The sequence below is a fragment of the Crocodylus siamensis genome, chromosome 1 (genome assembly GCF_052110815.1).
Source record: "Crocodylus siamensis isolate JL-2025a chromosome 1, ASM5211081v1, whole genome shotgun sequence".
Taxonomy (NCBI): Eukaryota; Metazoa; Chordata; order Crocodylia; family Crocodylidae; genus Crocodylus; species Crocodylus siamensis.
In genome coordinates, this window is record NC_143395.1 from 383312956 (window position 1) to 383326802 (window position 13847).

General features: G+C 39.2%; 1 protein-coding gene across 2 annotated transcripts in view; it reads left to right on the top strand.

The window, feature by feature from the left end:
• Positions 1–13480, top strand: part of MIPEP (mitochondrial intermediate peptidase) — a 106902-nt gene extending 93422 nt beyond the window's left edge. The window contains exons 17-19 of one of the 2 annotated variants that reach the window (XR_016439299.1): positions 68–213; positions 4213–4334; positions 6247–6261. Coding sequence is in view for 1 of the 2 variants with exons in the window: in XM_090028779.1 (XP_089884905.1) it covers positions 4213–4334; positions 6247–6320; positions 13222–13319 (294 nt within the window). In the remaining variant the exon portion in view is untranslated. Of the gene's footprint in view, positions 1–67; positions 214–4212; positions 4335–6246; positions 6321–13221 lie in introns of those variants that run through there. The other variant, XM_090028779.1, reaches the window with a different exon arrangement.
• The last annotated feature ends 367 nt before the right edge of the window (positions 13481–13847 follow it).

Consider the following 13847-nt stretch of genomic DNA (forward strand, 5'->3'; position numbering starts at 1 on the left):
GGCTGCTTGCCTGTAAAACACAGTTTTTATCTGCCATGGGAACTTGCCTCTGTTTTCCTGTTTCCAGGCCTACAGAGTTGTTTAGTTAAATCCAGGTCCCTTCAAGAGCCCTGCAGTCAGGAGCTTCACACTTCATGGCTGCCAAGGAGAGACTGCCTGACCGGTGCGGGCTCTGGGCTTATATAGCCCCAGCCTAAGCCCTCTTCTGGTCAGGTGAGTCTCTTATTAGCTGTCTGTGCCACCTGCAAGCGGCCTCTCGGGCTGCTTGTGCCCTTAAAGGAGCAGCCACATCCCAGTGCCCTGCTGCAGGGAGCTCTGATTTTCCATGATAAAAATAACCTAAATCAAATGCCAAAATGTATAGGTATTTCAAATTTATTTTATTATAATGATTGAGGTACTGGGAGGCTTCCAAACTGTTTTAAAATTGTAGCTATATCAATAAAACATTGTGTTAAACTGAACCTTTATCTGTCTACTTATCTCTCTCTCTCCCCCTCCATATATATCGTGGTGTTTCATTTTAATCATGGAAAAATGCACGCAGCTTTCTCACATGCCACCCTGCACTGCTGCCGCTCTGTGTACGGCTGCTGCCATGCCCCCACCCCCTCGATCCCACTCTGCGTGCAGCTGCTTCCCCCTCCCAGCTCCACAGGGGTTTTCAAAAAGGTTGAAAAGCCTTGCCTCAGATAACTGGAATTTTTAGATACCTGGCACCCCCCTTACCCCACTCATGCCAGTTAACACAGGTTTTACTGTAAAAGTTTAAAACTTGACTTCCTTGGGCCAGGTTTAGGTTTAGGAGTTAATAGCTAAAGAACTGGGAAAACTTGCTTGTATAATACTGAAAAGTCTTGGAGTTGGATTTGGGGAGTTGATATCTGCTTTAAGGATGGGAATAGTTGGGATCCACTTTGTGTGGGGACACTGCAAAAAACCAAAAGAGCTATGCCTAGAGAATTGTGTTCTGCAATGGGAGACTTGTCTACAGTTTTTGGGGAGTTAAGAAACTTCTTATAAAATCCTTCCTGCCCTGTAACTCGAGCAGGAAATTTGTTTTACCATCTTGGGCCAGAACTTGAGAAAATCTGTCTTCTGCTTATTTGTGACCAGCCTGTTGGCCCTGAAGAATGGAGGTGTTATCAGGGATCTTGTAGTTACTCTGGGCTCAGACTGTTGAGTACCTTTAAAGATAAACTAAGCCCTTATGCTGGATATAGTACTTTATAGATGTCCAGTAGAAAGAACAAAGGGCCAGATGGATGTGCTCCCTTTCTTGAAGAAGAGACATGCTGCTCTCTCTTTCAGTTGGAGATTGTTGAATCTTTACTTACTGGGGGACATAAGGCAGGATGAAGCAGTCTCCCTTATGCCAAGCTTCTGGAAAGGGTTCTCCCCTAGTACCAAAAATGCTGTGTTCTTTCAATATTTCATACACACAGATTTGGAAATTATTACGCTTCTGAGTACGTGGGGGGAAAAAAAAGAACTGTACAAAGTTTATTTGGGTTTTTTCCCTGGGAAAATTCTGCTGTATTTCAAGCTGAAACTTAGAACCTCTGACCTATGAGATTGAAGACATATTATAGAATAAAATAAAGACTGGCATGTTTTCCTGGTTCAGTCTTTTAACATTAGTATCCTCTCCGTCTGTTTCAAAATGTGTTTTCAGTTTAGTGATTATGGATAAATTAAGGCAGTTGCTAGAAAAATTGTAGATGTTGTGCAGAAATACTGCATAACTGCAGAACTTCTTAATGCAAGCTGAACTCAGTCTCAAACCATGTGTTATCCTAGGGTAGGATAATTGGGTTTAAAAATTCATTTTTAAGAACTTGCATCAAGTCACAAGGTACTTTTTAGTGTGATTTATTTATTTATTTATTTATTTCTATTTCATTCCAGCGAGAGAAATTTTATAAACTGATTAAATTTTCTTTCATTGTGTGGCTTATGCTCCGCACTATGTTATGAGAAGCCTCTTTTTAAATGAGGTCAAAGTAGGATGCTTTGATTTATGCTATTGTAGTACAAACCGGGAATCCATTTTCCAGACACTTCTTTGGGAGTTGTATCGTTTTAAAAATGTACCCCTCTGTGGTGTTACGTGGGACTATTTAACATTTCACAGAGAAAGGAGCAGCCAGCTTCATCTGTCATTATTCTCTTTGTGAGGATCTGAGCCAGTGGGCAACAAGTTTTCTGTTCGACTTGAAGCAGAAACCACAGGTGATTTTTGCACCAAAAATCTCTCTTAATCAGTAGTTTCAGATGACATATGCTTCAAAAGTGCACCAGCACTTCATAAAGCCCAAGAAACTAACTTTGCCAGTCTCTACTCTTACAAATGAGAGGACTGCTGTTTTTGATTGGGTTAAATCAAACTTTTAGATCTTGTTTTTTGTTCCTGGATTTTAACTTCCAGTATGCTCCTAGCTTCTTTCTGCTCAGTCTACCTCAGAACTTTATCCAATAGTGTTAGGACCAACCTTCCCCCCCTCTCCCCCAAAAAAACAAAACAAAACAAAATCCCCAAAAACAAAAACAACAGTCCATTGATTCTGATTGGAAACGCCTCTAAAATGGACTCATTTATCCTTCAAATCCCCTGTTAAAATTCTCCTTTGTTGTGGTGCCTATAAAAATCTTGACAGTGCGTACTTCTAGTGCGTTGAGACCACTGCCTACCATGTGACCAGAATTATGTCATAATGCCTGTATCTATCACATCTTGTCTACATTTGAATTATTATCTTTTTTCAGAGTAGAGATTCACCCTCTTTCCCCCTTCCCCTCTGCCCCAGTGTGTAAGCAGCACCTAGCACAAGAGTGTTTTGCTCTATGACTGAAGTTCCTATGCACTGCAGTAATAAAAATAATTAAACAGTAAAGTGCACCTGCCTTACCCAGACTCCTACATAAAGCCTTCATAGAAGCTGAAGGTCCTTATGTGGGCCTCCCTCCAAAAATGCTTTTTAGTTGCAGAATCTGTTGACTTGGACTACGCTCATGAGCCTGCTTTAAAGGAAGAAGCTGAGTCTGAAAAGTATTTCAGAAGATTCTTTACTGCTGCTTCCTCCTCCCCCTGCCCAAAAGACTTCAGGAAAGGTTAAGTGTTTCTGACCTTGTTTCTCAGTTTCATATGAAAGAGGCTCCCTCTCTTTCGTGCTTTTAACATTCAAATTATTATCCAGAGAGGAGATTGGATTATATTTGGACAAATAAGTGTTGTGACTTGACTGCCTCTTTACTTCCTGAGAAGGAGCCAGCAAGGCAACTAAGGCTTTCTCATTCATCCATTATTCCTTGGGTGTAACTTACTTTGAAGAAGCATGTAAGAAGACTGCAGGGAAGCATATGTGTTTTCGATTTAAATTTGCTGTCCTTTTCACATTACAGGCAGGGAAACTCTAAAAACATGGACCTTTTTCTTGTGTATAGAACAGATATTTCCAAGTTTCTCTGTTAAAGAAACAGCCAAATAGTAAACAAAAAACAGCATTAAGAGGGGAGTCCAGCAGCCCTGGAATGAGTCAGAAAGCTAAGTGACAGCTCACAGACAAACAATTGTATCATTACAGCCTAATCTGTTATAAATATACAAACAAATCTGCAAACAATGGTCTGGCATGTGGATGTAATTCATCTACCTCTGAGCCTGTATTTTGGCATGTGGGAAGCTTTACTTTATATAGTACCAAATACAAGCCTCTCCTATAATTTTGTTTGTGGCAAAAGCTTATGGATTTAACTTTTTTTTCAAATGTGGCACTGTAATTATCCATGTGGAAAATGATAAAACATGGTGTTGTTTGTAATAAGTGAATTTCTTTTTTTTCTCTTAACCGCAAATAGAAATTTAGTCATACTTAAGTATGTCCATATTTTATACTATTTACACTTACCTTACTCTGCTTTTGGCTTTGTTTACTCATATTATGCTGATCACCAAAGTACAAAGGTAATATTTTGCTCAAATAATACTAAATAGAATAAGGTTTTTATGTTCGTATTTTGGCCATTTCTTATGACTAGCATCAGAGTCTTTCCTTTATATTATTCCAGCTGTCACTGTATTAATTAATGGATTCAACGTCCAGTTTGTGCACTTTTTGCCAGAAAGAATCTGTTGTAAGGATAATATGTAACATCAAAATAATCTGATGGATAGAAGTGACATGAATTCCATTGATTTCTTCTCCTTTATAGGCTTGGCAGCTAAGATTCAGCCATCTTGTGGGATATAGTGCTAAATACTACTCTTACCTCATGTCCAGGGCTGTTGCCTCCATGGTGTGGAAACAGTGTTTTGCTCAGGACCCATTTGACAGGTAAAAAGAGAAAAAATGTATAGAGCGGTATTTAATGGCCTGCTTGTTCTGACAAGCAGGAAGCACCCTTGCTGTATCTGTATTAACATCTTGCGTTCTTTTTTATCCCGTTCCAGTTGTTTTTCACTGTGGTTAATTTTCAAAAATGTAATGAAATAGAAGCACAGGTGTATTTTAGAACATGTTCAATGATGCAGAGAATTCAAGCCAGAATTTTAAAACATAGGTGCCAGGTGGGAAGCACCCAAATTCATAATTAGACCTCTAATTAAATAGCTTGATTTTCAGAGTGGCTAATTACCTGTAACTTTGATTGAAGTCTGAAGGAGCTGCAAGTATTAAACAAACTTTTTATCACAAACTTCAAAGCCTCCTATACTTTACCTGGTTATTTCCCTTTGCATTGCATTTCCCTGCTCTACCAGTCTACATAGCTGCATTTGCTTGTTTGTTGGCTTTTTGTATCTTTTCTTCTGTGCCTTTCCTTTTCAGCCTCTTTTACATAGTGTAGCCTCCCTGAGCTCATCTGTTGCAAGTCTTCTTACACTGTGTGCATCTAGGTCCCATTTAGGGTATGTCTACACAGCACTGTTTCTACAGTGCCACATAGAGGTATCTAAATTTACTCAGATGCTTGTGGTAGGATGGTTACAATAGTAGGTTATAAATAATCCATGGCAGAACATTATTCTTACATGGTTCTACAGTTTCCAGTACCCAAGCTGGCTAGTTCAGGTATTTCTGCATGACACTGGCATTGCGCTGCATAGATGTTCCTTCAGAGGCAATTCTACCATGCTGCTTTCAGTGGATCTAACTGACTTTTATGTCAATTGCCAGTTTCTCTTCCTTGTAGCCTCTTTTGATTTGTCTATCCACAGATAGTAAATTGGTTGTTGCATTGTGCGAGCTACTTTTCGCATTGAATTAGCATTGAATTTAAATATCATGCGGGCTCTCAAAATCAGTCTTATTTATAGAGAGCGCCTTTCAGCACATCAGACTTCTGTTGTTTTGATGTGTGATGTTTAAAATTCAAACTGATTTCTTAAAATAAGGAAATGCTTCCAGATGTGTGAAAATTGATGACAATAAACAATAATATCTGCATTTCCTAATGATTTCAAAGCTATTAATTAAATGAAGCTACAGATGTCACTTCAGATGTAATGATCAAGCTGGGATCCCAAATGTGCCCAGGGTAGTCACCTGCTCCCCTCATATATAGGAACTAGGAACACTGCGGATATTGGATCCCCTCATGTGACTCATGCAGCACTCTGGGAGACGCGTGCAGCATTACTGGTTGATTCTTAGGGATGCTGTAGGCAGCCCTATCTGAGGTATTACTTAGGCATTTCATCAGCTACAAATAAAGTTAATGAGACATGAAAAGTTTGATGAAGTATTGTATATTCAGCCTGCTGAAGGAAAATAAAGCAAAAATAGAAATGTATTCACAGGTCCTTATTTGAATAAGTCTGACAAATGGATTTTGCATTATAAAATCACTTATAAAGTTATGTTATCCTTTTGAGGATATGTTGTGAAATGAATGATACCATACCATTCTTATAATTTAACTGAGTACTCTAAGCAGCTACAGAAAACTTTTTAATTTTTCTTCTTTATTGCAGCAAATCCTAAGAAGTACTTTGCCAAGTTAAAATACTAAATAATTAGCAATTTATTTTTATCACATTTATCCAGCTCTGTCCTTTATATTGTAATTTTAAGTAAATTCTGCAGTTCTGGAGTCAGTGGAATGAAGACAGTGATTGCTTCATGGCAGCAGGCTTAATTAGATCTATTTCTGTGTCAGTTCTTTGAAGAAGCTGGAGACAAATGCGAATGAAAGCCAAGCAGGTTGTGAATGCGGTTGGCTGTAATCTTACTATATCTGTTCCTTCAGGGCAATGGGTGAACGTTATCGCAGAGAGATGCTGGTACATGGTGGAGGAAAAGAGCCCATGCTCATGGTTCAAGGTAAAAGGAAAAGGAGGGTTGCTATTATTATTTCTCAGCCAGAATGTCTTGTACCTTTTATCAAACTTTTGTGGTTGCATCTTAAATAAAGGTACTTAGCTGTGTTAATCTGAAGTCAAGCAGAAGGCAGGTTAGATTTACACCTTTATAGACTAAATCAGAGATGTGGGGTATAAGCTTTTATAAGCAGATGGCTAGTAATCAGTAATTCAATGGTATTTTTGTATTCAATCCTTTATATCTAACCAGTGTTTTCATAGAATTTCTGAAGGCGCTGTGTTAGATTTATCTGATTAGACAGACTAGTTCTTAAATTATGCTTTATGGGCCACTAATTTTAGAACTCTAGCAATAGGAACAGAGTGATGGAAGGAGGGGGTGTCTTATAAAATATCCTCAGAACTCACAGAGAATCAGCCAGGTGGGTGTAATAAAGGAGGGGTGTTCCTTTTTTAAACCAATTTTTAGCTTTGGCGGGATTCAGTTTTTATTCTTTAATAATTTCGATGGATATTATTGATGTTTATTTTTAAGCACTTAATTTAATTGATACAAATTGAAATTTCAGGGTTGTGCAGTTTAACCACCTGCTGCAACAAATATAACTGCTGTAGGACTGCCATCAGTCCTGGCTTCATTCTCCTGTAGTTCCCTTGTCCATTCTGTCACTTCCTCTTCCTTTGTTCCCAGTCCCCTGGGGTTTCTGGGATTTGCTGTTCAAACTACAGTCAGCATGGTTCTGTAGGACTGCTCCCCGCACTGTCACACTCCGTCAGCCATCATTTTTCTTTCATCCCCTTTCTATAAATTTTGATTATTAATGATGGAAATATTTTTCCTTCGTCTGAATGTGAGGTGAAATTGATGCTTATCAACATTTGCCGATAAACACTGAATCTGCCCTAGCCTACCAATTTTGTATAATGCATGAAATATCAGCAGTAGCTGGTTCTGCGAGTGCTGACAAACAGGAAGTCTTTGTGCCATTTCATTTTCACAGCACTAAAATACTTCAGCCTGCACCAGCGCTATGACTACTCATTCTCAGTATAAAGCAAAAATAAAGATTATTTGGTGTTTCAACTAATATCTCTCCTAGCCCTGCTGTTATCACTTTTAGTGGGTTGGAACTTGTGTTCTAGGATCAGCAATTGAAAAGTTAGATTATGAATTATCTTCAAAAGAAGGTAAACGTGATGAAAACAACCTTCAGACATTCTTTGTTGTCTGCGTCTTAAAATCTCTTTGCATTATGTGATCAGAGTAAACACCTTTCTCCTTCATTGAGCACATATAGTATGTAAACTATGTAAATGTCATTGTTGAAACATATAAGCTAGGTGCTCAATGAAAGAATGCTTTATGCTTATACAGTACCTTTCCTCTGAGCTCTTAAAGTATCGTTAATCCATTAATGTCAGTTAAGTTTCAAAATGTTGATTTTCGGATAGTTAAAGAGCCTCCTTCCTTTGGATCTCTGGGAGAGAAACTTTGTCTAAGAGACCTGAAGAAGGGTATTGTATATCTGAAAGCTTATCTATCTCAATCATGCATTTAGTCCAATAAGGACATTATCCACAAAAATCCTTGCCTCTTAATAAGTCCTCTGGAACAAAACAAGTCTGCGGAGAGTATTAAGCTGAAGAAAGAGAGCAATAGCTGTGCAAATTGAAATTGAGGACAAGGACAGTGGTTAAACAGGCAGTGTAGTAAAAATCATGCCAAAAGGTCTGAGTAGCAAGTAACAGGGTGGTGAGGTTGGCACTGCTGCCAGAGCAGTGGAAGCAGTAAGGGGTTGTGAACCCAGAAGCGTAACTAGGAGTGGGAAAAAGGGCACTTTCCTGAGTACCAAGTTAGGAGGGACATTGGAATCACCCCCCATCTCCATGTGGTCTGCATCCCAGCAGCAAGAGCAGTCCGATGGCTACTCAAAACAGCCCCTTGTTGTTGCTGCTGTCACTGCTGTTGCTGCTGCTTCTTTAAGAGCAACAGCTGGCGTGGGCAGGGCATATGGCAGCAGCAGCTCAGGAGTTCAGTTGTTTAGGAGTTCTGGAGATGGGTGGGATTGCTGTACTGCACCCTATCCCATGTGTGCCCCTCAAAAAAAAAAAAAAAACTCTGGGAACCCAGAATCCCTGCACCTTCCCACTCCCCCACTCTTGGAAGTATGACTCCCTGCCCACCCCCACCCCCCAGCTTTTGCCCGGAGCACCAACTCTGCTTGTTACAGCTCTGTGCAAGTCAAACCAAAATGTACATATCAAATTAGCAGCTTAGTATTGTTTTTGCTTTAACACTTAAGTAGTTTATTTAAAAGAACATCAGTGCAAAACTTAATAACATAATTGTCACCTAACCTGCTAATCTTGTCAAAGTGGAAGTCAGGTTTTGGTGGCTTTTCATCTTATTCCACACCCATGTGAGAGCAGGAAGTGCTTTTGTCTTTCTTACAGTAGTTTGTGAATATTATAGGCCAGATTTTGGCAACATATGGCCTGCGGAGCCTTATATAAGGAGCTTTTACATGAATGATAAATGTGGTTATAACATCAGCTATGAATGGCAATAAATATTATTCCAAACTAAACAGAAACAAAATAATTACAAGGTTCCAAGGGGGCAGAGGCCATGTTTTGCCACAGGTTTTATAATTTTCCATTTACAGGTGATTGTAGGTTATGGCTAACCATGTCTGGGAAGGGTGTGGTTAACCTCAGTGCTTTAATGTGGAAGACAACTTCAAAGCAGAGGAGGTGAGCTGTGCAGTTGCCCTAGGCTTGGGAGAGACTGCCTTGGAAAAGGAATCAGGCTGAACTTGTAAAATATGCTCACGGTTTTGAAAGCTGCAACTGCCAGTTTTTGTGACTATCTTACTGAATCATTTAGATTGAAGTGTTATGCAGCACCCATCATTTTTCAAGACCTGCAAAAAGTCCCTTTTGGCCTTAAAATCTCTGATCTTGTGGTGTGACCTGCATACAGCAATAGTTTGAAACACTGCTGTAGCATAATTCTAAATCATAAGTTTAGACTTTTAATTGTGTTCAGTGTTTTATTTCGTCATTAGACAGTCTACAGTCTAGTCTTCCACAGTCTCTTTATACAGATCTCGATCTTAACCCCCTGTGGCTTAAAAACAGTGGCTGACACCAGCTCTGTTGGTGGTATCTTTTAAAGTAATTTTCAGTTCACTTGAATCCAGTTTGAAATAATTTTTTCAGTAAGGTTTTGTGAGGCTGCATTTAGCTCTATTAAAATAAACTTATACTTATTTTCTTTCCCTTTGATTTACTGTAATTTCTAGTGGGAGGATTTTTATGATAAATTGCTATTTTACTGAAGAGATAAATCAGATTGTCTTGGGTTTCCTTCTTCAGATCACATCTCTTTATTTTCAAATTGACTTGCATGTATTTTTTTTCTTTTTAGTACATATCTTCATGTCATTTTTTGCTGGAGTTGTCAATTGCACAGTTAGTTTGTTAACTAATTATTTTTGACAGAACAAGTATGTGTCATTTAGTTAGGCTGATTTTATACAATATATTACTTCTTAAAATATTTTTTGATCTTTTTTTAATCAATATTTTGAAGAGGTAACCAAAAAAATCACTTGTGTTCTGTTAAGATTTCTGTTACCTGCAAGGAGTACAGCTTTTGGAACAAATGGTTCTGTTAGAGGGACAGACTTACAGGGACTCTTGCAGCCTGGTTGTTGTGGCTGCCCGTAAGTAGTATAGCTTCAGTGGAACCATGTTTTAAGCTTGCTAGTAATTTCTAGAGGACTTCTTTAAAAGGGTATCTCCATTGCAGGGGAAACTACTGGGAAGTAATGCAGACTTAAGCTGATGGTGTGGCAAGATGCATAATCCACTAAAGAGCAGGAAGTCTTCCCACAGAAAATCCCCTCTCTACATAGGTTGTGGATTTTTGGGGTGGATTGTTTTTGGATTGTTGTTTGCAGATCTGTCTTCAAAATGGTGTTTGTGTTTCTATCCACCCTAACTGCTTTCAGCACACCATTCTGTGTTTCCACCCACATAAGGTACATGTCTAAAAGGCACCTCCTTTTCTTGATGAACAATGGGTGTGGACCAATGTACTCTTAGAGTGGCTTCAGAAGGGTAGAGAGAACTGCTGCTTGGGAGTCCCTGTTCCCCCAAGCACTACCAGGAGTGACTAGGAATAACGGTCACAAGCTGGCAGAGGGTAGATTTAGGCTAGATATCAGGAGGCGCTGCTTCACAGTCAGAGCGGCTAGGGTCTGGAACCAACTTCCAAGAGAAGTGGTGCTGGCTCCTACCCTGGGGGTCTTGAAGAGGAGGCTAGACGAACACCTGCCGTACTCTTTCCTGCCATGGCAGGGGGTCGGATTTCATGATCTGCTCAGGTCCCTTCCGACCCTACTAACTATGAAACTATGAGTGTGTGGCAGCTGTTACACTGTAACTTGCATCTACAATGAGCCTGTATCCATACAAATGTGCTAAATTGCCCTCACTTTGGCTTCACACAGGCATTTATTTCTGTTTGCAATATTTGAGAAATTGCGACTGCTAGAAATTGTTGTAGGAGGCGAGGAGTGCATATATTCATCCTGGAGCCTCCCCCTCTTCCCTGCTCTCAGTCCCTTCTCCAGATTGAGGATCTGTCTGGGGAAGGCATAGGGTGTATCAGCTGTTCCACTTCTCCAGTCCTGGGGGGTCCTGGAGTAGTGAGACAAAGCTCCCTACTTGCTGCTCAGACTGGGGAGCCAATGATACTGTGGGTATGTGGCTCTTAAAGTGCTCTTAAAGTGCCATGACAAAGGAGGGAGAAAGTAGAGGAGCTTTGCCCTGCTGCTCCCCTCCCCTTCCAGGCCAGTTGAAGGGGTTTCTGACAGTGGGCAATCCCCAGTCTGGGGAAGGGTCAAGGAACATTACCCCGCTGCTCCCCTCTCCTCTCTTCGTGAACCACCACGGAGGGGAGTCTACAGGCATACATCTTATGTGAGAGTTTCTCTCGCATGGGAAATCTTTAAGGTGGACACATGGAAGATCTTCCAGAAGGGGCATTTTTTCCCCAGAAGTTGAGAGAATGCTTGTACACTTGCAGTTTCCACTAGGAGAATATTTTGAGTATACTAGCATGGCTACAGGCTCATGGACATGTAACAGCTGCTGCAAACTCCCTGGTAGCAGTCCCTCTCCCACTGTGAAGCCACTCTGGCTGTACGTTTGTCCATGCCCTAAAAGTACATTGAATACTTTATTTTACAAAAACTAGGGCAGTGATCATGGTAGGCCATTTAAAAAACCCATTTATTTCCCTTTGGTTTTAAAAATAACTGAATGCAAATATTCTTTGATTACCTTTTAATGCCATCTTTACTGTGAACTTTTTGTTTTTTCTTGTAATTCATGGTATTAACCCACAGTATTATGGCAGTTCAGGTTGATGCTTGCAATACATATTTAAAACTAACTAAGGCAGGATGCTCTAAAATCCTAGCAAGGAAACTGTCCTAGTTACTAGGGACAATTGCTGGAGACCTGGTCTCTTTTCTTTTTGAACCATTATATTTAGCAGTTACTGTACTTACAAGAAACATTGAATTGAGCCAGTTGGCTCTAGTCAGATTTTGTTGAAAGCTGCACTGAAAGATTTTGTTGATCATAAATGCCACTCTTATTATTTCTATCAAAACTGAATAGTCTTAAGGATGTGAAAGAATGCAATGATGTGCACTAGGTGTACTTATCCTAAAGGGTAGAGCAAGGTTATATTTACGTTGGCAGTTGTGTCAGAAAGAATTAATCACTTCAAAGCCACACAGCAGTTACATTTTATTTACACACTCTGGATCTGTATAAACTGTTCTTGATTTTTTTTTCCCACTACATGTGAAAAAAAAAATTCTGTTTAAAATCTTAACAAGAAGCCACTCAGCAAGTTAGCGTCTTGCATTTGTATTCAACGGACCACCCAAAAATAATTTAAACAATATAATTTTATGCTTTTAAAGAAAATGTGTTTTTTCTGTTGCAAATCCAGTTTGTGTTGACAGTTTCCTGCCAATGCATGTTGACAAACATCCTCTGATTATTTTTTAATTGAATGTACTTTATTAATAGAGACTAGTGTCTTTTTTATTTTTTTTAAGCAAAGATTTGAAAAATAAATGTTGCCACTTAGGTTTTCTGTTCTGATACAGTAGTATGTTTTAGGCATTTCTAAATTTATGTAAAATAAAATAATGCTATATAAACAAAGCTTAAGGCTGCATTTTTTTTTAAATCAGCACCATAGGGTGCTGTGTTTTAATACCCCAGTAAAAAAAAAAAATAAAAAAAAAATCCCCCATCTTGGTACTGCTTGTACTGTGGTTCTGGATCAAAGCTTGAATTTGCTGACAGCATGATGAGAGAAATGAGATCACCTGACAGGATTTTAAACTATATGGTCATGTGACATGCTTCACTGATGATAAATGTATCTTAATGGTTCTTCATGTGAGAGGTTGGGCTTTTTTTTTTTTTAGTATAATGTGGGGTATCAGGATAGATTAGCTCTTTTAGCAAATGAAAACCCCAGGTGGAGACTCAACAGACATATGGCTAGTTCCTGGTGATCTGCTCTTTTTCCTTGTGACCATTTGCAAACCAGTCTACCCTGTGCCTTAGTTATCTGCTTGTGGAGTGGAGATCATTCTTCCTGGATCACAGGGATACTAGTGAGGAGCATGCGAGGGATGTTGATACTCTGGGCACTAGGCAGTTCCCATGTAAAATGGTTACCTCTTTCATGATTATGAATCCTAACAACTTTAATGAGCAAATTAGTTCAAGTCAAACATAGTCTTTTTCAATATTTTAATGTTTGTATAATTCTTGCTAAGAGGCTGTTGTGGTCCTTTTCATAGGTATGCTTCAGAAGGCCCCATCAGTTGAAGACTTTGTGGATGCCCTTGTTTCAGACTTAGATCAGGACTTCGAAACATTTTTCATGGACTCAGAATAATATGGGAATGAATGGAATACTCACAAGGTGGATGACATATCGTAATAATAACAGACATAATGCTATTGTGTGTGTTTGTTTCTACCTCTCAGTGAACACTTCTGAAACAACTTGTGGAAATTTATATTGGTAGAATTTAAAAATAAATAGTTTTAATGGAACCCATGTGTCTTCATTTAAGAAGATGGATTAAAGTTTTCAGCAGCTTTGCCAAAGGTGTGAGGTGCAACCTGTACCTCTGATGTACATATACCTCTTTGAAAATTTGATCTTTGTCAAGGATGTGGCCATTTAGAAATCCAACTGGCACCAAGGTGGGGTGTAAGAATGATATATCTTTCAATACACAGTTGCTGAATTCAGAATTAGCAACAACAAAAAAACTCAAATGTCTCGACAGAATTGTTTATCTGGTCCCTCTCACATTACTCACACCAGTACCTTTGTTGAACTTATTCTGTCTTCTTTTTTATAATTCTGAAGACTAGAGGTTCTTCACCAGAGAATGGGAGAAAAACAGCGTGATTT